We start from the raw sequence: 27,668 nt of genomic DNA on the forward strand, positions 1-27,668 counted from the left end.
GGAAATGCGATACTTGGCAACAACTGAGGTCAGTAGTACAAAGGTAAAGTATGCTAATTGTAGCTAAAGGGTGGTGGTACTGATAGACAATACCAGCTGGAGCCTGCTTGCCCGCGGTTATTCAAAATTTACTAGAATCGCAAATGTGACGATCCGCCGTTATGTCCTATTTGCTGAGCGTCGCAAACGAGACGATCCGCGTTTAAGGGGTTAATCTGTCTAGAAACAGTTTATAAATCAACCTAAACACAGTTAAGTCTAAATTATGATTAAAATTGGTTCAAACAAACCCATTGGATAACTGGGGACTGGCCATCAATAGGCAGGGAAGGGTTTTAATTTTTTTTTTACATCACAGACGCTGGGTATCGCATAAAGGAGGATCATATACCAGGGTATTACTGTACGATACAGTACTCAACAGTACTCAACATTGCCCCATCGCTCTTGGGTCTACCTCTTGGTCCCATCCAGTTTACTGGTGTTTATCCAGTTATGTAGGCACCATTGTCTTCAGTTATGTTAGTTTAATACAAATATACTACTATATTTACTTATTTCTTTGGTTTCAATTAGATTTCCCACCATACTACCTGCTCACCTGAAAATATAGCCACCTGTTCCTCCAAGTGACTTGACCTCCATATCATTTTAATTACACCCAAAATGTACAAATTAGGAAAAGCTTTATCCCTGTCGTACAGTAACACTGTTTATTCAGGTAATTGCTGGATGGATTTATCTGGTAGATGGATGCACCCACCATCCACTAAATTGATGTAGTACTGTCTTCAGATGGCATTATGTTCATTGAGAATCCAAATGGTTTCCTGTAACCCAGAAATAAATGGATGTCTTTTGGTCTAGTTTGTTATGGCGATCCAGTCGGATGTGACCCTTAGGGATTTGCATCCAAGGGGTGATTGGAGTTTATTTCGTATGTAGTGCATGCCAGGGGCAACTGAGGCTGATCACCTTCGCATTAAATTTGGAACCAAGTAACCTAGCCCTGGGCTTCTGTGTTTCTCTTGGAGCAAAGAAGGATGGGATGATTGATAGTTACGATAGATATTGCTTTTACACCATGAGCTTACACATTTTATGTAGTGTGGGAGTGTACTTGCATGGTACTTTTTTTCTTCTTTTCCCTCCAGAACCACAAAAACTGTCTAAGAGTGCACAAAAGAACAAGAAGAAACGTGCAGCAAAGAAGAAACGAGAGGCTGAAGGAGAGAAAGAGAGCAACAAAGAAGAGAAGAGTACTGAATCTCCAGAATCAACAGTCCAGTCACTTGCTGCCAATGTTGAGCTGACCGGGGACCCTGAGAAGGACAAGAAAATTAGAAACCTCAAAAAGGTAATGAATTTCTTTGTATACATAATCTTATAACTGATGTACACCAGCACAAAAATTATTCAGTACTTTTGGTTACGATGATAGTGAAAATGAGCAACATCCGCAGACACACGAGACTATAAGTGTGGTGCCTTAAAACATATACCACCCAGTAAGTGAATCTTTTTGCAATTTTGAGTTCTAATAATTACCAGCAATAATATTTGCACTTATACTTACAGGATACCCCATATATCACAATGCTTCGTCCATGTTTCAGAATGATACGTGCTGTAAGAGTGCTGAGTACCTTTTGTGTGCGTGTACAGCTTAGCCATAGGGCTTACAAGAATGGTAACAGCCAATTATCTTATCACTTATTTGGGGAACCCAAAGGACCAGAAACAATTTATTTAACCGAGAATAAATAATTATTATCGACATCACTGCCACCATTATCATCGCCATTATCGTGATCATGATCATCATATGCCTTTGTTGATGAAGATAATGAGATGACAGCGACCATTTCACTTCCATACTCACTTCCCCATTCACTGCTGTCAGTGAACCAACATCCCTCCATCCCTGCTGTACTCTTTCATACACTTCATCCTCTAAACCTCCATCCTTACTCCTCATACTACCAAAATACTTGAATGCACCCACATTATTCATTTCCTCACCATCCAGCCTCACTGTGCACTTTGTGACTTCCTTTCTTTCAAAGACCATAACTTTATTCCCAGCAGCATTCACATGGTGGCTCAATCGGTAGAGAGGTGGCCTGCAGTCCTAAAGGACCCGGGTTCAAATACCGCTGGGGCAGGGAACTGTTTAAGGATTTGAATATAATAAAAATCAGACTTTACTGATCTACCAGAAGACCTGCCTACATGTCGTAAAAATACCCCTGCTAATACCAATACACCAGTCCTGCATGAGACGGCCCTAGCATGTATTCAGTATGGATGGTAGGTGTTAGCGCCGAAGTGGTGACATGTAGAGGTGTGCGGTACTTAGAAGGACTATTGGGCCTTGAAAGCAGGCTGTGAAGCCTGTGCCCAGAGTCGGAGACATTTAAAAAAAAAAAAAAAAAAAAAAATACATTCTTACACATGCTCCCAAACATATTCACCAAGTCTTGCTACTTCAGTTCCTCTTCTCTTATCAGTACAGCATAATCAGCAAAAGACAGTAGAGGAAGTTTCCAGTTTCTGCTCTATCTCATTAAGGACACTCAATATCTGCTGCCCTATGTTGTATTTTGTTTACAACTCCATCCATATATTTATACATTAACTTACCGTGGAGACACATGAGGCCTCCGGTGCTACAGGGACGTAACCCTCAAACCACTGTTTTCTAGATGAGACTGTGAAAAACAGACTGCAACTCCCAGGATGAACGTGTTATCAATTTCAAGTAAAAAGCGACCGTACGAGGGTCTATAGGAGGGTCGGAAGTTGCGTGATTTTACCTGTCAGAAATGTCAGTCCAACTCTGATCTGGTGTGCCACAGGGGCGTAACTCGGAGTGAGCCACCAGCCAATGAGAAGTCGGCATTCTGTGTTTACCTCCTCCTCAGCCAGTCACCTGCCACCAGCCCCACATGTGCCTCTCTCTTTAAGCCCAGTGTTCCTGTTTTCCACCCAAGCCAGCTGTGTGGATTTTAATGGCTAATTAAGTGCATTTTAACCAGGATTGCAGTGCCATCATGAGTTCTACTGACAGTGAAAATGAAGCTCAACCCCCACAACACACAAGAGGTTAAGGAAGCCAGAAATGGGGGGGGGGGGAGCAAAATATCCCAGTGTTGTTCCCCTCAAACCTGAGAAACTGAATGATCTTAAGGAAGTATGTAAATTCATAGCACTAGAATACATGGGATTCTACAGTGACTTATTCAAGCGCCAAGAGGAAGTACAGGAGGAAGCGGGCGTGGCCGGGAGGGTGACGAGTCTGACCTGGATGACATCCTTGACTACAAGAACACCCCCCCCCCTCAATCCACTCAGCCACAGTGGCATCAGTGGAATGTTTTGTAATTATATTAATTACACAAGTTGTTTCAAGTTATTATCTTTCCTATGTACCTTTTTACAGGTCGCTGAAAAGAAAAAACACATAAAAAACTAAATTTAAAAATTTATATAAAATTCACTATTCATCGTAGTATAATGAACTTTTCACAACTTACTATCCTAATGGTATATTTACTAAAAATTATGTTACAGTTCCAGTCATGAAAATTTTTGAGGGGGGCCTTTTAGGGTAGGGTGCAAAAAACAAACAAATGAACACACAAACAAACAAACATGCATTTTGAAAACTTCTCAACCAGATGATTATAGTGATATATAACTAAAGATCATATTAATTGAAATACATTATGTACCTCTTCTCAAACTTTACCCTTCAATTACCCAAAACTATGATTTTGGAGTTACACCCCTGTAGCACCGGAGGCCTCATATCTAGTTATAGAAAAGAGTGAAGTAGATCATGTGGTTTTGTGTTAAGCATCTGGCATGGTAGCAGAGAGAGCCTTGTTACAGCCACACTGAAGCACTGAAAGTACTAATCATCCATACAGAGTTAAATTAATCTTTCTACATAAAAGCAGGCTAGAAAAGCATGTGCCCTCATTCACACGTAGTGATGAAGACTTTTTTTATTTGTCAGGTGGCTAGGCATGAAGTTATCCACCACTGTCTGGCCACTCAACATGCTTAAAAATGTAAAGGTTGTTGGAATTGTTTGGATATGTAGTTATAATTTCACTCTCATCTTAAATGTCGGGACCAACTGCCTGGACCCGGGCTCCTACGCTCCTCATGGGGCAGTGTAGGATTGGATGATGGATGGATGGATGTTTTTATACTAGAGCTTTTTCCCCGTGTGAATGTCTGTGACCATCATCCACTCACTTGATGTAGTGCTGCCCACTTCTTCCATAGCCTTTATCATTCTTTTTCTGTGCCTGCACTCCTTTCTTCCTATGTCTCCTATCTTTCCTGTCACTTCTTACTGCTTTTCTTTCCTTTACAGGTGGCTTTACATTGAGTGACAAGCCAAATGGTTTCTTGTAAGCCAAGAAACCATTTACAGTGCTGGGTGGTAACCATATAACCAACCCATACGTGCTCCCTACGTGTCAACAAGTGGGTTGGTGGAGGGTTAGTGCTCCTCCCCGTAAAACCAATAACTCAGAGTCAAATGGCCACCCCTTATGGGATTAGGGCATCTGGCAATAGATAGATAGATAGAATGTGTGTGCATCAGATAGCATAGCAGAGGTGTTAAGATTCACCCTTTGTCCAGATTTATCATGTACCTTTTATCTTCTTTATCTTTCCTGACTGCTTTATACATATCTTTCAGTATACAGTATTAATAAACATTATCATGTATACACCCATTGTTGGCATTCTGCACTCTAGTAACAGCATTGTTTTTGTTTCAGAAACTTAATGCAATTGCCAAGTTAAAAAGTGACCAGGAAAATGGTAAGGTGCTGGAGAAAAACCAACTTGAAAAGATTGCCACAGAGAATAAGTTAGCAAAGGAGCTGGAAGAACTGACTGTCTGATGAGTCTGGATGTATTTCTTAGATGTGAAATTAGGAACTCAGAATTTCAGTAGAATTCAGACTTACATAAGAGTTGTGCACACTTAAATACCAGATTCTAATACATACCAGGAAAGTATGCACAATTCTTATGGCAGATCAGTAATACCTCGGTACGTGGTTACACATACCCAGATCACCTGTAGGAGACTGGCACTGACAAGGAGTCTGCATGTGGTGGCACAGTACACCCTGGATAGAACAGCTTCAGAGTCCATTTGGGAGCCAAACCACTTCATATTTCCCTGTGCCATGTTGTGGGGGAGGACCCTGGTTCAACCCTAGCAAGATGTCTGCCACAAGGAGGTGTTGGCTTCCCACATGATGTATGTACTGTACTGTACCTGTAGGACAGCCCCACAGAAGCTGTTGGTTACTTGTGGTCTGCTCAGTCAGATGGGTTAAGTAACCAACAACAACAGTAACAACAACCTGTTGGGGACTGATTCATGTGTTATGATAAGATTCATTTGGACAAGAAAGATTACTTCAGGATGCCTTTATTGCTGGTGTGGGCATACATGTATGATGAATTGATAATTGGGTATATGTTGCATGCCAGTGTGTGATACATAATCCCTGTAGGAGCATAAAGGAAATGTGTTTGCCGGAATTCATTGTTATGGTTTCTTATAATGGATGGATGAATGTGTAATGGGCTCTATAAAAGCCTGCATTGCCTTGAAGGCAAAGCGGGGATCCTCTCTTTGTCTCAGTGGTAACGTGCCCGCCTTTGGAGCTTGAGGGCCTGAGATCAACTCTCGGCCAGGACAGTGTAATTAATTTGTTTCATTTCAGTCATTACCAGTAGATGTATTTTGTGTCAGTGTTTGTTACACAATCCCTGTAGAAGCAACTACACATCTTAAAGGAAGTGTGTTTGCAAGAATTTATTATAATAATTTCTTATAATGTATAAAATGCTAACCAGATATGGAAGTATTTTTAAAGCACAGTATGTTATATATATACTGTTATTTTGGAAGATCTTTGCACATATAATATTCCCATTTAACTCCCTGCTCCTATAATAAGTATTAAATGGTAGACCAGCCCTTGCCAGACAAAGGTGATTCCTTGGGAGCTAATCAGCCAGGAATTTCTACAAAGTATCATCTGTCAGTATTCAGCCATACCTATAATTTAAGATATCAGAGTCTGTGACACTACCAGCCATTGTCTTCATGTAAGCCCCTCCTCAAGACCATTCTGTTCATGCATGTGTAACCTCCTATTTTTAATCTAGGAATCACCCATTGGAGGTAGTAAAAATCGCTTAAGTGACAAGAATTTGGGTATGTGTAATCACAAAATGTATGGAAGAGTTAGAAAAAGTTCTGTGAAATAGGACAACCTATTTTATTTCTAGAGTGTGCTTGGATTTGCACTACCAGACACAGTTCAACAGATTTACTGGTGTTTGGTAGCTAGACAGTATTTTCCAGTGGGGCAAAGCCAAGAAGGATGAAATAGTGATAACTGAAATCATAGTTCCCATTGTCCTATTTACTGTGCACTGCAGTTGGTAAGTTTCATCCTTGCTGGTTTGAAGTGGAAGCAAGCTATGAGACCACCATTTATGTCTTCTGTCATTAAGACTAGTAAGTCCAAAATGAATTATGGCAGATTTCTTTATATTGTTAATATATATGGTTTCAGAGTGATAGCAGATGTTTTTTGTTAATATAGTCTGTGTATTTATTGTCAACCTATTTTTATAATAATATTTTTATTATTGTCAGTATGGAATGTTTTAATGTTGCACTACTGATGTGATACATGTTTTTTGGTAATGAGTATTAATGGAGGAAATGGTGCAAAGCAAGGCAGCTGAAGGTGTTTGTGTTAGGGGATACCACACCCTAACTTGTCCTCCTTCCGGCTATTTACACTGCCTGAGGTAAGTATATGGCATTAAGTATTGTATACCTTGCTGCTTCATCATATTATTGTACTTGTTCAGTACAGTACTATCTTCCCATTATTTCCGTATGTTCCTCTGACAGTTGTTATTGGATATATACCAATATTGTATTGAACTCTGCCACTGAGGTGTAATATGTAATGCAATAAATCAGTACATTACTGCAATACATATATTTTTTTAAGTCATAAACCTGATGGAAAAACAAACTTTTTCACACATGTGAGCAACAGTAGTGCAGTGGTATTGCAAACTCAGTGTTAAGACAACACTCACAGATACTACATTTGAACAACAGATAGCAACCCCGAAAACTGTCCATAAACACTGCAAACCCCTCCGGCCCCTCACGGGGCTCGAGTATCTGGGAGTGGCTTCGGTCGCCCGGGGAAGTACCACATCTCCCAACACAACACACACAACAACACCGTTTTTTCTACACTGAGAAATGACTCCCCGGCTGTCATTTCTCAACGACTTCTTCTAGCCGGGGACATTGAGAGCAATCCAGGACCCACCAACAAATACGTATGTCCAACTTGCTCAAAACCTATCACGTCGAGCCGACAGACAAAGGGTTCAGTTCAATGCAACTCCTGCAAGAACTGGACCCATTACACCTGCACAACACTTGCATCCAGAAAACATTACACAAACACCTGGACCTGCTCCTTATGCTCCTTCCCCCCACCCATCAACCCCCCTTCCAATCCTACTCCTACTTCCTTCACACCTCCACTGCCAAACCCACTGACCCTTCCCACACCATCCAGTCCCCCAACTCCTCCCATTCCAACCCATCCTAATCCACCTCAACCCTTACCTCCATCACAACCTCCTCCTACCCCTTCCCCTCCACCCACACCACCTCCCCTCCACCCACACCACCTCCCCCCCGTGCTGCAGCAGCCGACAAACATCGCACACACAACATAAACATCCTTCAGTTAAACATAGATGGCATAAACACCAAAATACACGAACTCTCACAATTCATCAAACAACAGAACATACACATTGCCATCTTACAAGAAACAAAACTACACAGAGCACAGAAAACACTGACATTTCATATCTTCACCACCATTCAACAAGACCGGGCCGACGGCGGTGGCTGTGGACTCATCACCCTGGTACACAAATCCATCAACTTTGCAGATACCAGTGCACACACAAAGGCACTTCTCCCCCCACATGACACCACAACAGAAATACAATCAATTAAAATACGCACAGGTAACAAATCACACATAACAATCGCTAACACATACATTCCTCCCCAATCGTCCCCCACAGTACCACACAATTACTCTCCACAGATACACCACATCACTAACATACCCATCATCATCCTGGGTGGTGATTTCAACGCCAAGTCGTCGGCCTGGCATGTTAACAACCCTGACACAGACAGAGGGCTGGTACTACAATCCCAGACAGATCATCTTTTCATACTAAGCAGTCTGGACCAACATACCCATATCCCACACCAAGCCCTCTTCCTCCCATCATCTCCAGACATCACCTTCTGCTCCCCAAACCTCGCTCCACTACATCATGGAGAGTGGTCAAAACCCTAGGTTCTGATCACCTCCCAATCATCATCACTACCAAAACCAGAATCACCCCAGCTGGCCACAAACACACATACACTAATTATAAGAGAGCCAACTGGGAGGCCTTTGTAACTGAAACAGAACAACATTTCGAAACACTAAACAGTACACCCATCACAAACATCAACACTGTTGTGCACACCTTCAATACAATCATACAAAACGCAGACAAAAGACACATCCCTAGAGGCAACAGAAAGAGACACAACCCCAACTTCACACCAGAAATTCAAGGCCTCATCAGACAACAGGACACACTGCGACACTCCCCAACACCCCATACACAAGACACCATACAACAAATACAAGAACTCAACACTCGGATAAACAGTAAAATATCAGAACAGCAAACACTAAACTGGAAAAATTACCTCCAAACACTTGACCATAAAACAAACATCAGCAAACTCTACAAAACACTAAACAGCATCACACTTTCCAACAGCAACACCACACAATCACACGCTGCCATCACAACAACAGACACCATACCCTCAAACAAACAACAAGCAAACACTCTCATCAATCACTTTTCACAAGTCAACCATCTAACCCCCCATCCGGAAGACCGACGTATCATCAGACGTAAGAGACAGTTCCCCACAGACCCAGACTACGCACCTTTCACTTACAACCAGACGAAGCACATCATTAACAACCTCGAGCAATCATCTGCCTGTGGACCAGACAACATAAGCAACATTCACCTTAAACACCTAGGACCACAAGGCATACAAGCACTCACCAACATATCAAACTACAGCTACTCACACAACATAATACCCAACATCTGGAAGCATGGCAATATCATCACTATCCCTAAACCCAACAAAGACCCCACGTTACCCTCCTCACATCGCCCCATCACACTCCTCTGCACCCCCTCTAAGGTCACTGAACGACTGATACTACAACTAGTCACACCTCACATTCCCTTAGCCCAGTCACAACATGGCTTTAGGCCACTACACTCCACAAACTCCCTTCTTACAGACTTTACACACACAGTTTTCGATGGCATGAATTCAGCTAGGTCACCACACAGAACACTCCTAGTCACACTAGACATTAGCAAAGCTTTTGATGCCATCCCCCGCCACAACCTCACAAACAAAATACTCAACACAAACATGCACAATAACACAAAAAGATGGCTGGCAAACTACTTAGCAGGCAGATGTGCACACGTAACATTTGCCGGTCAGTCTTCTAACATCAGAAACTTCACAAACGGCGTCCCCCAAGGATCTGTTTTGTTCCCTGCACTCTTTAATCTATACATGCACGACGTACCCACACACCACAAATACACATAGCTTCCTATGCAGATGATATAACACTTACATGTACACACCAAAACGCAAACACAGCTGCACACATCATTCAACCTTACCTCAACACACCACACGAATGGTTCACCACAAACAGGCTCAAAATAGCCCCAGCCAAATCTACAGTGACTCTTCTCACAAATTGGACAGCAGAACACAGTCACATCCCACACCTCACTATAAACAACACTCCCCTACCACACACACACACACACACACACACACACACACACACACACACACACACACACACACACACACACACACACACACACACAAAATCCTTGGTGTAACGTACAATTCATCAATGTCATTTAAACAACACATCACAAACATTAAAAATAAAATAACACCAAGACTCAATGCTTTGAGGTCACTTGCCCATACAACATTCGGACACAACAAAGAAACCACCACCACAGTATACAAGCAATACATACGTTCAGTGATAAATTATGCAAGCCCTGCTTGGGCTTCTAACCTGACCAAAACACATTACAACACTCTACAGACCATACAGAACAAGGCCCTAAAAATAATCACAGGCTGCACAGCTACTACACCCACAGACCACCTACATCAAGAAACCAAAGTCCTCAAGCTCAAGGATCACCTAGACATGAGGTGCACCCAGTTTCTTGCTGCAGCCTCCACAAACCCACAACATCCACTACAGTACATGGCAGCACATCTACCCACACCAAGGAACATCAAAACAACACCCAGCACACGATACCATACGCAAATACTGTCATCTCTCCCCCCTCGCCCACCTCAGACCAGCTTTCAGAAGCATATCCACACTCAGATCACTCGCCGCTCCATTCAGTCACTTAAAGACAACACACAGCTGCATGCACGGCCTCCTGACATCTACCCTTCTGAATCCTATCTTCCTCGTGAGGACAGGGTCCACCTGGCCAGGCTGAGTTGTGGGCACCATCCAGCCCTCTTAAGCTACCAGTAGAGGCTGGATGACTCCGTCGCTGATGCCTGTCCAGGATGCAAAACAGCACCCCATACTATTAAGCACATAATGGAAGACTGCACTGCACACAATCACCTACGCCAACAACACAACATACACTCTTTGAGAGCTCTGTGGGAAAGCCCGGTCTCGGCCATGGCCTTCATAAGGGGCTCGGGGCTGTTCGGCCAGACTGCTTAGGGAACTACTACTACTTCTACTACTGTCCATAAACAGTTCATTTCTGTAAATTATGCTAGCCCATGCTGAAGCCCAGCCTTAGAAGAGAGAGAGAAAGAAAAAAAAAAAAAGGTAAGTTTCAAAAGACAAAAGAAAGCCATAAGAATGATAACAGGATGCACTAAGACCACAAATACAGTATGGACCACTTACATCAAGAAACAAAAATACTTCCAAAGATCGCATGATCATGAGTCAGGCAGTTTACTTCTTCAGCGCAAGACCCATCTAACCCTTGTAACTTCATGTTGCATCACCCCCTTCCACAGAGAAACAAGAAACAAACAACTGGCCAACATTAAACAAAGCATCTTGGGAACATCCTACAATGAACACCAAGCTCACAAACACTTCCTTGGGTGGCTATACTGTGTGACAAGCATAATGGTTTCCTGTAACCCAAAATCCATTAAAATACTGGGTGGTAACCATATAACCAAATAATGGGGTGATGTGGAGCCTACTATGGTGTCCCTGTTAATTTGGTGGAGAGATGCTTATGCAGCATCCAAGCAGGAACCAAACCTCCACTCTCTTCTCCTTGCCTTGGAGGCAGGGTGACTTAGTGGCAGAACGCCTGGCTGGAGACTGAAGGGTCGAAAGTTCATGCCCTGCTTGAGTAGCTGCCCTGCTGGGAGAGGTGGCACTCTCCCGTCACCTAGAGAGGCTGTATGATCTATCAAGGTCTAGCTCGGGGAGTTCATTTCCCATCCATCATCTAATCCAGTGTTGCGCTATGAGGAGAGTAGGAGATTTCATTTCCCAGTATAAAAAAAAAAAAAATCCAAAATTCCCCTTACCTTACAATGGTGAAGCATTGCCCACCATGGGAACATTGGTCCACGTACAGAACAGCCGTCCAAGGGTAATTGCCAACAGTTGATGATCTGCTCAGCCAGACAGACTATGGTTGCTCTACTTCTACTTCTACACCACCTAAGCCACCCTACCCAGAGAGAGACAAGTACATCTACCTAGACTCCACTGCTGATACCACCCTTCTTTGGTACAGTATCAATACAAAATACAACTTTCAAATAATCTCTTAAACCCACACTGCAGTGCAACCCCCCACACCGCTTCACACTGCCTGAAAACATGCATCACAATGTCACAGTATAGATAATCCTTCAATGTAACCTTAACAAAACTCTGGGAGCATCCAGTTGAAGTGGCAGGTTTCTTGCTGTACTGTACTCTTGTGTTCACAAACCAATTACCCTGGGGTTGCAACAGCAACAGAGAAACCAGATACACATTTTGTAGTCGTCATCATCATCCCCAACACCTTTCTACCGCTTGGGAACACTCAAACAGGGGATGGTTATGACAAACACCTGTAGGCTAGCTTATCCTCACACGTCACTCTCACTCTCTCAAACACTCTTTTCCTCTTCGTACTCTTCCATTATTTTGCTCTTCAAATATCTTCTTCCATACCACATAAGGTCTTCCTCTTCAAATACTCCCCTCTGTCTCGCTTTTGCAAACTTTCTTTGACACCCAGTCTTTTGTATCAAATCGTTTATAAAGACTCCAACATGCTTACAGCCGTCAGCCTTGGTCATCTAATGACAGCTCTCCATGCTGCCGGGTCTCTGGAAGCCTGCCTATTCAGTCCCTTATCCCTAAGGTCACGATCAATGTCCTCATCCCAGGTCTTTTTCGGTCACCTCTCGCAACCCTACCCCTGACGTTCGCACTTCTAACTTTGCATCCAACTGTCATCCTCCAGCCTCTCCACATGCCCAAACCATCACAATCTATCCTTCCTCATCACAACACCAATACATTCCAATCCCATCCTTCCTCTCAACTCTTCAATCGTAAACCCAGCGCCCCTCCCCCCCCACCAAGCCTTGCATTCAAGGACATACTACACAGTCCCATCTAATCACTGTCATTGCTTTATGTTTGAGCTTATGAATATCCTCTTCCTTTACTGCCCAGGTCTCACTACCATACAGCATTACACTCCTGACACGTGCAACATACAGTAAAACGATCTTGTAGCATGGAGGGAGAGCCCTCTCAGTGTCACTAGAGGGAACAGCTCCTTGATCTTCCTCTACCTTAGCCATATAACTAGCTCCAGCCCCACCTCCATTACATAACGTGTCCCCCAGATAACAAAACTCTTGCACACCCAAGAGACTCACCAGCAAGTTCAGTCTTTTCACGAAGCTCAGCAAGCAAGATATTGTTAGTATGAGAGTAATACGTCTGGGGGATGCAGATATTTTGTGTTCAGTAACATGGATTAATGCTAGCACTGATACACGCTGCTCGCATGTAAGCAACGTGTACGACTGAGAAATCATCCAGGTAATAAGCCTGTCCTTAAGCATATTGCAGATGAACTTCATTTTACGTGTGGCACTGAATGTCTGTTTTTCACTCAGCCAATAGGTCGACGTCAATATGGAACTCATCATCAGAGTGAGATACACGCTGATCGCACAATCTGACAGCCTAAGTGAGATATGTAGGGAGGGCAGATGGGTCGACCGTATGAAGCAGAACATATCTTAGACGCAGCTGGTCTTAAGGACTGAACTAGAAGCAGGTTCGCTGTCACAGGGTCCTACTGCTTGTATTACAACTTTATATTACATACAGGCCACTTGTGGTATTAGGTGTAATAATTCACTAGGTGTTGATAATTTAATAATACAACATAAGCATCCTTTCACTTAAGTATTACATCGTGAACTGCTGTTCGCTCAGTCCATCGAAGCCTCGAGCCATCATGTTAGGTGACGGGGTGGGACGGGGAGGCAACGTTAGATGGAGCCTGTACAACGCAGACCTCTGCTTCCCTCGAGCCAGGGGTCGGGAAGTCGGGTGAATGGAAAACATGGCCTGTGAGTGTACATGCTGAGAGCTGAGAGGAGTAGAACAAGTAGGATTTCAGGGAAGTGTTGACCATGAAGTGGCTCTCATTTCATGTCAAAGGTACTCTACAAAAACATATGTGAGAACTGCATTGCTGTAGTGCAGAGAAGCTCTGCCTGTAAGAGAAAAGGATACGTGCAAATTGGAATGCCCAGAAATGGGAGTAGCCAGATGGATGGGTAGGGTTTCACAGTGACAGCTGAGAATAATGTGATGGCATAAGATATATGAGTAGCCTATAAATGAGGTTATGAAAACTGTTAGGTTGAGATGGCTTGCATATTCTGTGAGGAAGTATGACTGGTTGGGAAGAATAGTAGGTAAGAATGTGGAGGGAAGTGTCCAGAGGCAGATTGAGGGAGCTGTGGGGTGAGATTCTGTCTGATGACCTCAGGGCAAGGAGACTGAAGGAAGAAAGGGTCAAGATCACAACACGTGGAGAGCTGTCATCAGGTGAAAGGGCCTACACAGCCAGTACGGCCAGTGGATTGGTTTTCTAGCACATAAGAGGAGCCTTCTTTACATCAAGAATGAACTAACGTTTTTGACAAGCGAGATTCCTTCTCGCTGATGCAAGTCATGTAGAGATCTCTGATCCTGTGTATGGAAGACTGGGTATATATTAAAAAAAAAAAAAAAATGTTGCCATAAATATTGCTACTGCTTATGTGTCACTAAAAATCCTTATATAAATGTGAACATGAAATGGTCCATGTAAGCAAAGTGGCTAAAAATAATAATAATAATAATAATAATAATAATAAAAACAGGGAATGACGAGTATGAAACTAGGGGCAGTGTGACGCTGGCTAGGATAAAATGACGACAAATTTTGTGAAAGTTGAGCGAGCAAGTCACCTGCTCAAAGGGTAGAAGAATGTAAATCTGCAGTTATGGCTGTTAATAGGGTAGTGAGCCTGACTTAGTTTTAGGCTGACAAGAGACTTGGACGCGGGCATAGCCGTGCTGTGGAAGGTGAGGGAGTATATTATAAAAACTGACGATGGACAAGAATGGAGGGATGTTTTAAGTATGGAGTAGCACATGACAACAGGTAAGGGCTGTAGGCCTCCCCCCCCCCTCCGCTCTCTCTCTCTCTCTCTCTTTCGGCAGTCGTTGTGCATGTCGTTGGGCCTTTAAGTGAGATGTGATTTCTAGTGTTTAATGATGAATTTATTTTACTCTTGATAGTTCTCCAACTACTTCGTTTGCGTGTTCATGTTCTAGGACCTCTTCCCCTCTTCCATTTTTTATTTTTTATGTTTTTTTTAATGCAAGGAAGAAGGAATCAAAGGCCAGGAGAAATGATGATCCTGTGAAAATTCGCGCTCAGAGATTTTATAAGCGGCTAAGGGATAAAGTATAAAGCTCAGTGGATAAAACCTTGCTAAGCTTGTTATAAAGGAAAACACATATCACGCCTGTTGTCATACTCGGCTGGTTGCAATCGACTTACTTCGCGCCTGTCCGCGGGCTCGGGAATCGCGGGCTATCGAGTTTATATATGAGTACTATTGGGTTATTTACTTTATGAGTGATGTAAAACTTTTGTATTAGAATACAATGAGTTAAAAATATGGCAAAACTATAATGATAATTAGACAATACTTAACAGCTGACTTATAAAATTGACTCCATAAAAAAATTAGAATGAAGAGTTATTTCCATGTATGACTGCTGCGCTTTCAACGTACTCTTTGATTTGACTGTAACACATATATTTTCAAATGCTTCTGAAGTACATCCGTGTTATTAAGCAATGTTTGAGCTCGCAACCTCTGGCGCTGAACTCCCAGATGGCAACATTGTGTCAGTGAGTCAGCCAGGCGGGTCTGCGTGTCGTGTTATTCTCTCCACCTCTGCCCTGTATTACTGAAACATGAGCACAAAACCAGGTAAGTTTCTTTATCTCACTTTCATTTGGGATTTTGCTTAGGCTGAGACATAGGTTACATGGTGACAAGTGTGATTTATAGCGGGGTAAAGTTAGGTGGGGGTGTGTGTGTTTTTTTCCTGCTTCCCGTTGGTCAGAACTGTCAGCTCGTGTGGGCTGACTCTACCGGCCAGGTGAATGGCCCTTAGTAGGCCCCATCCTGTAACCCATTACTGTGAAGTAAAAATAAAGTACAGCCCTGTGTATTTAATTAAATTTTCGAAGAATCAAAGTTTGAGGCACCATATGTTGAAGGTATTTGTGAGAAATAAGATCGGAACTGAACAATGCAGCACAGGTACACAGGCATCCATTATACAGTACCCAATATCAATTTGCTTACACTTATGGAAAAATTTTGAATGTACAGTAAAAATGGAGTTGGTAATGGGAGAGCATTGGTATTAAACGTACCATTTGTAGCAATGTTAGGTGTTTGTTAGTTTTGCGTTTCGTCAGTTTTTTGTTTGATGTTCTGGGCATTATTTGTGAAGCCATATCAGGTAGCATTCTTCATGTGTGTTTCAGTGATTTTTCAGCATATTGTTCCTGCTAAACATGAGGACTGGTTTTCTTGACAGCTGTTCTGATGTAAACAAAGAATAGCACTAAGAAAATATTGAGTTCTCTTCCCTCCCCAATGACATATTGATATGCATATACAAAAGCCGATTTGTTTTCATCTGAGACCATTTGGCCACTTATGAACTGAATACAAAGCCTTGTTTTGCATGAAAGTCAATGAACTCTACTTGTGAGGTATGAATTTGTCTCCTTACTAGTCAGATCCACCCTCCCGTCAGACTGTGCTTGGCCATCAACTGATCTAAAAGGGGCTACAGATCTTTGTCAGATGAAAGCAGACAATAAGAGAATTGACGTAACATTTAACTATATACAAACCCACACACGGATTTAGTCAGTTAACATACCGAGTAGGAGAAGAATGAGCATTTGAGTAATGTATTCTTACAGGGCTTTGTTTATTTACCGTTGATGTAGGACGGAATGAGCAGAGAATGAAATAATTTTAGTGTTCTTTATATACCGGTAATATTCAGTTTTTGAAGAATAGATTTTACGTACAGTACATAACCATAATTATGCAAAATCTGTTTCAACCTGAAGATGTCATTTGTGTAGTATTTTTTGCTGATACCAGACTATTTTATTTCACTGAGGAGAGAGACACCTATTAGTGAAGTGGTGCGTAGAGGCTGCATGTAACCCATCCAGTTTGAAAAAGAGTCTTCTAAGCTGAAATACATCGTCTGAAGTTAGCAAGATTAAAGTAAAAAGTACGTCATTGTAGTGAAAGGGCTAATATTGTATGAAAATTTTGTGAATGTTCGGAATGACCTGTACACCCAACTATCAGATGCTAAAAATAATACGCCTGCCTCGTACTTTATGCTGTCAAAAGCTAATTCTCTACAATACTGGTAATCATCCATTGGCCTTTTTTTTTTTTTTTTTCTTTTAATTCGTAAATAAGGAGGGGGAGGGAGATTCTCCAGCTCCTGTCTTCATAAGTTATTGGATCTTTGTGAAAATGAGCTAACCCATCCTGACCAGACCAAATTAAACCTTACTTAAACTTACTCTGACCAAGTTAAACTATGCAGTACTTAAATCTGTTTAACCTGACAATTTTAGATACCGGTACTTAAGTTTGTCAGTTAAAATGTTGATAATCTATAAGGACACATAGGACCATCTTATTTTGCAGTTTTCTTCTTATCCTTTTTTTCTTTTTCTTTCTTTTCCTTACCTCTTCATGAGACTTTTTGGGTATTTTGAGTGCGTTTTCAAGTTCTGAAGTTTTCTAATTTCTGTTGTAAGTAGTGAAAAGTGTTTAAAAAGTGGGATTTGTTGACATTCCCAGTTGGCCCCAAAGACAGATGGAAACCATCTCAGAACACCATTATTTAATAATGTCACTTATCATGTGCCTTTATCTAATCCTAACCCAAGTTTTCAATACACTGACCAAACCTTATTTATCCAGACCTACCCCAGCTTATCCCTTATTGGATCATATATTCCTTGTTTACAAATGCATCCTCATCATACTGGAAAATAAACTTCTGTACACCTTTAGAACATGACAGTCAGTTGAGAGGGAGGTAAAAAATATATATATATATATATATATATATATATATATATATATATAGATATAGATATATATAGATATCAGTCACAGCACTGTCGCATCATGATGGTGGGGTTGGCAGTTTGAACGTGTACCAGGATAGCATATATCTGGTGAGAGATGTAGCGGCCTCAGCAAGGATCTCTCCTTGCCCTGCAGGGCTATATTATGTTCCATTGGTCCTAGCTCAGGGGATTCAACCTTTTGTTAATTAGCCAAGCTGCTGGAAGAATTGTGCTAGGATGCTGGTGTTCATTTTTTCTCACTTCTGTACTTGTAATTTTAGTTTATATTGCTTTTTATATTTTACGCACTAAATAAGCTCATACTGTACCTCATTATACAGTATACCACTGATTTCTTTATTTGTCCGATTTCAACAGTTTTTAACCCCAGAATATCCCTTATCTTAAATAGTCTTCCCCACTCGTGTGAGCTCAAGATTCTAGGATACTGGGTTAATGTTGTATCTCAGTCTTCGTAAATTACAGTTGGAACTTTTTACATTGTATTGAATAAAAGAAACAAAATTACAGGTATGGGTATGAAAGTTGTTCGTCATTTGCTCATTCATAAAGGCTTAAACATGCTTGTGTGCATTGGCTTTCGTTGTCCAGTGGTGGCTCTCCATGTTGCTTGATCTTTAGCAGCCTCTCTATTCAGTCCTTTATCCATGAGGTCACACTATATTTGTCTCAGGTCCTTTTTGGTCTACCTCTTACATCTCTTCCCTCAGTGTTGACACCTCTCACCCTATGTACCCAGTTGTCATCTTCCATCCTTTCCACTTGGCCAAACCATCTCAATTTACTCCTCCTTTCAATACTAAAATATTCTTGTCCCATCCTTCCTCTGAGTTCTTATACTTGATATCCTGACCCCCTGGCCTGTTATTCACTAATCACTAATCATTGTGAGTCTGAGCTTATGAATATTCACCCCCATCACTGACCTACTTTCACTACCGAGTAGCATTACAATCCTAATTCATGCTGCATACAAGGACCCCATAGCACTAGGGGAGAACCCCTCAGTGTCAGGAGAGGCAACAGCTTCCTGAACTTCCAGCCATTCCTTACCCATACCACTGAGCTAGCTCCTGCCCCACGTCCAGCACATACCTCGTAGCTATCATGTATCCTAAATTACAGAATTCCACACTCAAGACACTCCAGCAAGAAAGGAAGCATGATATTTATCCAAAAGGAACAGAAGGGGACTCGCAGGATGTTTTTAAGGTTGGGGTTAAATTAAAGTTTGGCTCTGTTTACACTGGGTGGTTGTGATAAATGTTGTATATAGTGTTTCCATCAGTTGGAAACTGGTGGGAACACTAATGGTTGACCACAATTATATCGCCTCCATGTAGACCTGTCCCCTGCCATTTCACTGTCCTCCCCCCAACTTGGACCCCCCACCCCCTCTCTTGTATACCTCTCCACTCCATCCCACCATCTCATTCACTCCCCCCCCCCCTTGCTCTCCCCCTCTCCACCTCACGCACATACACTTCCTCATTCTTCATCCTCTCCATATGGCCACATCACCTCAGTGTGTTTCTCCTAATGCTTTTTGTCACATCCACATCCACACCACATTGTTGCTTCACTTATTTGTCAGTTTGTCTCTCTATGTAACTCCACTTGCTCCTCACAAATAACTCATTTCCATTACTCTCTCTTTTATCTCTCCAGCAAGGTCCAAGCTTTGCTTCCATACATTAGAATGGGTATCACAGTACTATCATGCAGTGACTTCTTTACTTCTATGGTCTTTTCCCTATTTCATATCACTGCTTTCAATGAACTAGTGACCTTTCTTCCCTGTTGTACCCTTTCAAGCACTTCACCCTCCAAATGTCCATTCCTACTCATCACACACTTATTTTCCATTTCTTCACCATCTGTGCATTCAGCAACTTCATTTCTCTTAAAGACGACAACTTTACCCTTCCCCACAGTCACCTTTAGATTCCATTTCTTACACATACTCCCAAACTCAGTCCTGTATCCTTGCAGTTCCCTCTCCATCTTCACTAAAAAGTACAGTATCATCAGCAAACAACAGAACAGGAAGTTTCCAAATAATGCCCTCTTTCATTAGGGCCACTCCAATATCCACTGCCATACCTTGTACCTCTTTTAAAATTCCATCCACATACAGATTGAACAGCCCTAGAGATATGACACATCCCTGTTTCAGTCCAACATTCATGCCCCTGCTTATGCCTTTCTAGTGTCCCTCGATCACATCCATCATCTCTGCAGTGGTCATAATCCTCCTCTGCTTTTTCAGTGCAGTAGGTTTTAGGAGATTCCTTATGAGAAGCCATTTTTCACAGTCACTTTGGGAAAACACTTGTCACACTGAAGAGACATGAGACACGCAGATGGAAATGTTGGCACAACGAAAGACGCAGCAAGACTGAGACCAACCATGTGTGGTATAGTGTGTCCACAGCCTGTGGTCCCACCCAGGCCTACTGATAATAGCCAAAAAAATAGCCTGATGTGCTACTGATTCCTGCCTGATCCTCCTCAATCTATCTCAAATAGGTGGGAAAAACCACCGCCAATGTTGGTAACTGCGTTCTGAGTCATCCCACACGTGGGGAGTGACCCAGTAGGCCTGTGTCATATGCTGTATGTAATGGATAGTACAGTGTATGTTAAGTAAAGAAAAATGTCTGGTGGACCCTGAGTTGTCTGGAAGGTCTGCGTGATTTTTACCATTTAACATATGGTATTCAGTATGTACTATGGTTTGACTGGGGGGCCATCAAAGTGTCTGTTAAATCTGGTATTTGGTCTACTGAGGTCCAATAAAATGAGGGTCTACTGTATAGAACAGTACGTGTAATGCTTACCAAACTTTTTGACGTGATCTGCCCTCTTACTTTTTATAAGATTCTAATGCCCCCATCCCCCTTACTACTTTTATAGGTTTTAAAGTTTTTATTTTATACAGTATTGTACTATTGTTAAGGCAGTTAATTGCCAATTAATTTGTCTCTGTGCATACAGAGTAGATTAGCCCTGGGTGTGGATGACAAGACTCAGTTGAGTGTCTGTAGGCCAGTACAGTATATCAGAGGACAAAAGCCACAGTCAGCCATACCTCATCAATACTGTCAATGCCTTATATGCATCCATTCTCTCCTTATAATCTTATGACCATACCATCCAAGTACACTTCAACCATACTGTTGTCTGACTATATACTCCATATCTTTGACAAATCACATTATTTCTTATCCTGTGCACTATGCACTTCACAGGTATTCATTAGTAAGTCTATATCTCATGCATTTACCTTCAGCTTAAGGCTCACGTATTGTAGCATCATATGTTAATATGAGCATTAACACCATACAATCTTCCTGCCGCCTCCACACTGGCACCTTTGTTTACAGTCAAGGCCTTTCATAGCACCAGCTCCCTGCCTTCCCTGTGCTACTTTTCTTTCCATGTAATTTCATGTTGATCTCTCTTTTCTGTTAGCTACTTAAGCTCCCTCTGTAATTTCTCACCATTCACCAGTACATCACACTGAGTCACCTTCTCACTTTACCTTTATCAACATTAACACTCAGAGCACAACACTCACAGACACAACCAACACACTCCACCAGTGTCCAAAGCTTCATTTCATTACCAAAAGCCAACAAAACATCATATTTATACATCAAATAGAAGTTATTCCATCCTTCACCCCACCTTTCTCTCAACAGCTCAAATCTTAGGCTTTCTCGTAACCCCATTTATTTAAGTATTGAGTAACCATGGGGATATTACACACACTCCTGTTTTTTAACCCCATATATCTGTGTATTGAACAGCTACAGGAACATTGCCCACCTCTCTCCTTTCACATAACCTCATTTATGTGTATACCGAATGGCTTTGGCAACATCACACATTCTTCTGTTTATTCAGCACTGATGTTGAACCAGTAATTCACATTCACCAACTTTTACACATGCTTCATTATTGTAATACAAAGTCTTTACAGCATGCAGCAGCTTTCTGTCCACACCATACATAATTCTTCCATGACTTCCCTCATACATCTTATAGCAAATTTCAGATCCATAAATACCTTAGTCCTTCTCCCATCCTTTCTTAACATTATCGCACCAGATATTTGATCCACACATCCCCACCACTCTTAAATCCAGTGTTTTTCGATCTCCTGACTTTCTGATAAATTCCATACCTTCCCTTATGCAGTAATTATTTTTCCTTACCGTATATAATTTTAACCATGCACCATCAGCAGGGCTTGGTCATGGATGGGTTAAAACTGCTGTGTACTGTAGACCATTACTGAGACAGATTGTGAGTGACGTTAGATTTTCTTCCAGTTTCTGACACTGCCCCATTGAGGTGGGTACATACAACAGCAAGCATATATGACACTCTGCATACTTATAAAGAACTATGATATTTATTTGAACTCATACTCAATCCATTGTGTTAGATCAGGTGTTGTGCAGGGCGATTCACTACATTATTCAAGTTTGGGAATCCTGGCACCATCGCATAAGTCAGTCGGTGTCAAATGAGCTTTGGTGTAATGCTGTCCCGGTTTTAAAATTCATCACCAGTCTCTTACAGATTCATGCAGGTCTGTTCCATCAGGCTTGAGGATGTATTTGCCTCCATTTTATCAAAATTGGATTATTTGAGATGATTTTGTTTAGTTTTTATCCTGAGACTTGAAGGATAAGGTTGTTGGGGATGATTGTTGTCTGCTGGAAGGTGGAGTGGAATAGAACGAAGGATTGTTGGCGAGTCATGCAAAGATCTATTAGAATTTTTTTTTTTTATCCATTATGCTTGAGATGTGGGAATATGCATGTCATTAAGCAGTGTATGTATATAGTCAAATAATGATGGAGGAGACACCCGCATGCATTTTCCTTTGATATTTTTCACCGAATTTTCGGACACCTCACGTGGCCATCATCAGGGTACATACGTAGGATCCTATCAAGGAGCATACACCCTTTATACTGTATTACTCAACCTGTTAACTGCTCTACTGTATACAGCCTGGGCTGTTCTGAGTGCGACTGCTCAATACAGCCCTGGCTACGCTGGTGAATTTCGAATATAGTGCCATGGTGACCAAGGCCGACCCTTGCAAGCATGTTTGAGCCTTCAAAACCGAAACCAAAAAAGAAAACGAAAACCATACATTCCAATAGGGAATCAGACACTTCGATGTTCATCCATGGCTTTACCAAGGTAAATATTGAGCTAATATTTCATTACTATATGCTTTGGCATGTGTTCTCTCAATTCCTAAGACAAAATTTGGTCTTTGGGAAATTTCCTTTTTACCCCTATGTCTGCGCACCACGGACACCTCCAAAAAACCGCCATGTGCAGTTAAAGGGTCAAGTTGTGGTTCTAAAACATTTTTATCTGCAACGGAGCTGACAGTTCTATTAAGTAGTACACTGGGGGATTCCCCCCCCCCATGAGGGAAAGTTTGAATATCTTCTCATGGAGCTCTGAACAATTTTTTATGAAGCAAAGTTGTTCAGCTTGATTTTGAGTTGATTTAACATGTCAGCTGTTGCGGCACCTGACGCATCAGCTGACTACAATATTTAGCAGTTTTCAGACACCCATAAGGAGGCAGTTTAATACTGTACAGTTAACTCTCAGTTATCCATCATCACAATATCCGGCCCAATGCAATATCCAGCGCTCTTGTTTGGCTCAGTGAAAGTAATATGCTGCTGAGAAACAGGAAGCAGTAGGCCCTCTGGCTCATACATGGGACCCAATTGGTGTGTGAGCAGACCCCACAATGCATCAGCCTATCACAATGCATTGTGGGAGCAGCCCACCCTGCGCACTGAGCCTACTGTCGCTCTCGGTTTCTCCTGTGGACGCCTAACAGCGAGGAGGTATATGTGCGAGCTGCTATTGTGACCCACATGGTGGCTAAACCCTAGTGCTATGACCTAGCCTGTGGCTTCCCATGCCTCGCTTGTTGCTGTAGTGTTGTTACTAACCTTGTGGCCCCTCAGTGCTCTGTGCCCTAGTGCTTCGACTACTGTATAGCGAGGACATATCTGTGCGTATCTACCCTCCATCGCTGCCAACACTATTTTTTTTTTTTTTTTTTTAAATAATGATCATGGCGGCGCAACTGCCAGGGTCATATGCCGCCGTAAAAAAAAAAAAAAAAAAAAAAAAAAAAAAAAAAAAGAGGATAAGCCACACAATCAAAAAGGAGAAATTCTAAATATCCTTAAGAAGTCCTGCCTCCTTCAGAAAGGAGAGGGTTGCCCCTCCGCTGCCAACACTAAGTGAATACTCTATGATTATGATAAAATTATGTATTGTACTGTCTCACTGTATGTACAGTATGTACCATACTGTATTGTATTTTATGCCAAATTTTAATCATTTATGTAAGGATAATATTGTATGAAAGATTTTAGGATAGAAGGTTGACATGGATAGTAACAGATTATCTTGCACGGCGCTGAATGAATACCCAATTGGGGATACATTGCAATATCCGGCGTGGGCTTTGGCTAAATTACACCAGATAATGGAGTGTTTACAGTAAAACAATTTCACATTCTATGAGTTTCAAAGAAAAACTTTTAAAAATTGGCAGCAATAGTTTCGCCACAGGTCTGTGAAGATAGTCTCCTGTTTTATCTATGTCCAAAACAACATATAGCATAAGGTCATTAAAAAATAAAAGGGAATACCATAACAAACAAAAAATACAAATTAACATTACGGGCCCTAACAGTGGAAGTCACAACCATACAGTAGTGTAGTAATACCAAACCATTAGTCATCTTGTAGCTAAAATACAGAAAAAGCACGAGGCAGATAAGGTACAAAAATAATAATAAGTAATGCACAAAAAGACAAGAGAACACTCACCAATCGGTAAGAAAATCTCCCAAAACACGACGTTGATTAGAGACCGACACTGAACTGAGATCTTTAAGGAACTGGTAGTCTGGCACAAGGACAACAATGAACAGGTCAGACATCGACAACGAAGCAAAGCGTAATGAACAGTTGAAGCAGGAAACAAACCCATCAGACCACTAACTAATGTTTGCAAGTTGTGGCTCTGGATTAAGCTTTTTAATTAGGTCTTTCTCCCAGTAATACATCTCCGTGAGTCCCAAACCCACCAATAATTTGAAAATCATTCTCCATGAAAGGGTGATCATTGTTTAGTGCAATGATCCTAACAACGGAGAAGGACATAAAGTAAAAGCTTCCCAGTCTTCCTCTCTCTCTGTGTGTGTGTTGCATTTTATCATTTTTTTTTTTTTTGGTGCCATTTTTGCTCGTGTTTTTCTGTATTTTAACTATAAGAAGACTAATGATTCGGTAATTTTTCGTTATGATTGTGGATTGCAGTGTTGACTTATGGTAATTTGTATTTTTTGCTTGTTTTTTGTTTACGATCGTACACTTAATGCAGTTTGGGACAAAAAAAAAAAAAAAAAAGGTAAACTTCAGATCCATAACAATATAACGGGTTTGTGCTCCTTGATAGGATCCTATGTCTGTACCCTGATGATGACCACGTGAAATGTCTGAAAAGTAGGTGAAATAGCCTATATCCAAGGAAAATGCCGGCGGGTGTTATCTCCATCCTTATTTGCAATATATAGAAACTACTTTGCCATGGGTCCATTAACACTGCATTTCATTTCAAAGCATTGTATGTGAAAAACCTTGAATAAGAAACCAAACTTGCTGTTGCCATACCTCGTAAAAGATGAAAAAAAAAAAAAAACTCATCATTGCCTGTCTTGGTGATATGATAAGAGTGAAGGTATTGTAGAAGTAACCACTGAGCTCTTTTAAAATGGATAGGCTTTCTCACGGCTAACAGCGTAACTGATGTAGCCGCCGCCAGGGCGGCGCTGGTGTAGCGGCAGGCATGTTACACTTCGCCTGATGCCCACGGTTTTTGAACTGAGGTGTTCGTTGGGTTTTTGAAAGCAGCCGATGATTCCGTAATATATAGTGCCATGGTCAGCCGTGCAGCTTCTGGATGCAAAAATGGATACAGGAATTCATCAGAGAGAGATGACATTACATTTCACAAGAATCTTGTTGCTAATTCTATAAGATTACTGCCCCCCGGGGTGGGGCGGGAAGATTCTTCCCCGGTATCCCTGCGTGAATTAGGCCACTAAAATGGGCCCATTCATCTCCAGTCTTTCTCTCCATGTCCTCCTCTCTTCTGTTCACACTCTCTTGTAGATATTTCCATATTTCTTCCGGCCTTTATCGGTCTAGACATTCGGTTTCATGACATGCGTAGTGCCATAAAGGGTAAGTTCCGCACTGCAGCAACCTATGGCGTTGTTTTATACTCATTGGCTAAATGTACTCGATATAATTCGTTGAACTAGGCAGAAAAAAAAATCATAATCTATATATGTTTTTGTATTATAAGCAAAAAGTGTCTCTATTAAGAATCACTGCTTAGTGGAAATGAAGTATTTGAATTTGAATTTAAGTGTCGGTGTTTCAGTATGGCCGCCAAAATTGCAGGCCCGCAGCGGAATAGCCTCTCCATATTCTAGCTCAGTAAGAAGTAACAGGTCCATGTGTAAGGAGTTGCTGGCTGTGGCACTGAATGACGTATAGCAGTAGGTGGTCGTTGTTGTGGCAGCGGTCCTGAATGCTGTGGTTGGCAGGGCATTTTTTTTTTTTTTTTTTTTCCCTTACCGATTGACTATGGTATTTCAAGATATGGGTTGTAAAGTGTAGTTTAGCCAATCCCGTGTACTCTCCATTGCTTTATTATACATTATCATTATCCTGGTCACATCTCCTACCTAAGAAAAGGATGAGTGTGTAGCCTATTGTAGTAATGATCGCAGTTGCACGTTAGATAGCTACAGTATCCTTGAACTTTTTAACTGCTTTTTTTTTATGCTGTTGTAAAACGATTTTATTAATCTGAAGCGAGCCTTTCGTTACTGGAGGGATAAGATAAAGCGTCCATTAATCACTACATTACCAGGTAGCAGCATAAGTGTATTAAAAGCTGCCTGTTCGGGCTGAAGGGGTTTTAATAGTTTTGCACCGTATTCAAAGCTTGAATGACAGAAACCCATTGTTGTTTGGTACTATAATTCACGAAGAGCCTTTACCTTCGATGTCTAATGGAACAACTATTTTTGAAGGTTGTGAAGTGGCCGATACTTCTTTGAGGGTCAGTACTGGTTAGGGTGGAATTACAGTACTGGAGGTTTGTTTATGTTAACCTTGTGATCGTGTTTTGTCTTGTGATTTATAACAGCAAACGCCAGACGATTTTATTTAGCTGAGAATTAGTCCCGAAAGCTTGAGAATGGTGTTTAATTCCTTCCATCTGATGCCAGACGATTTTGTTCAGCTGAGAATGGGTCCTAAAAGCCTTAGAATGTTAGTGTCGTAACTTGTTCCAGCTAATGCCAGACGATTTTTTTCTGTAGCTGGGAATGAGTCAGAAGTTTGAGTGTTAATAACTGCACTGTTGACCACCTCATGATCGGGACAAGTTTGGTGTTTTATTCCGTTTAAACACAAGGCGATTTTATTCAGTTGTCAGTCATAGGAGCTTGAGTGTTTAACATGGGGAGATT

At 41.6% G+C, this 27,668-nt stretch overlaps 1 protein-coding gene across 1 annotated transcript in view; it reads left to right on the top strand.

Annotated features, from left to right (window-relative positions):
* Nucleotides 1–7,058, top strand: part of eIF2A (eukaryotic translation initiation factor 2A) — a 32,542-nt gene extending 25,484 nt beyond the window's left edge. Inside the window, exons 12-13 of the mRNA XM_080285361.1 lie at nt 1,155–1,357; nt 4,803–7,058. Coding sequence (XP_080141487.1) covers nt 1,155–1,357; nt 4,803–4,928 — 329 coding nt within the window. The 3' untranslated portion in view covers nt 4,929–7,058. The remainder of the gene's footprint in view (nt 1–1,154; nt 1,358–4,802) is intronic.
* Nucleotides 7,059–27,668: the final 20,610 nt, after the last annotated feature.

Source organism: Coenobita brevimanus, chromosome 106 (genome assembly GCF_032717465.1).
Source record: "Coenobita brevimanus isolate Jiangsu-jjx chromosome 106, ASM3271746v2, whole genome shotgun sequence".
In the NCBI taxonomy this organism is placed as follows: Eukaryota; Metazoa; Arthropoda; class Malacostraca; order Decapoda; family Coenobitidae; genus Coenobita; species Coenobita brevimanus.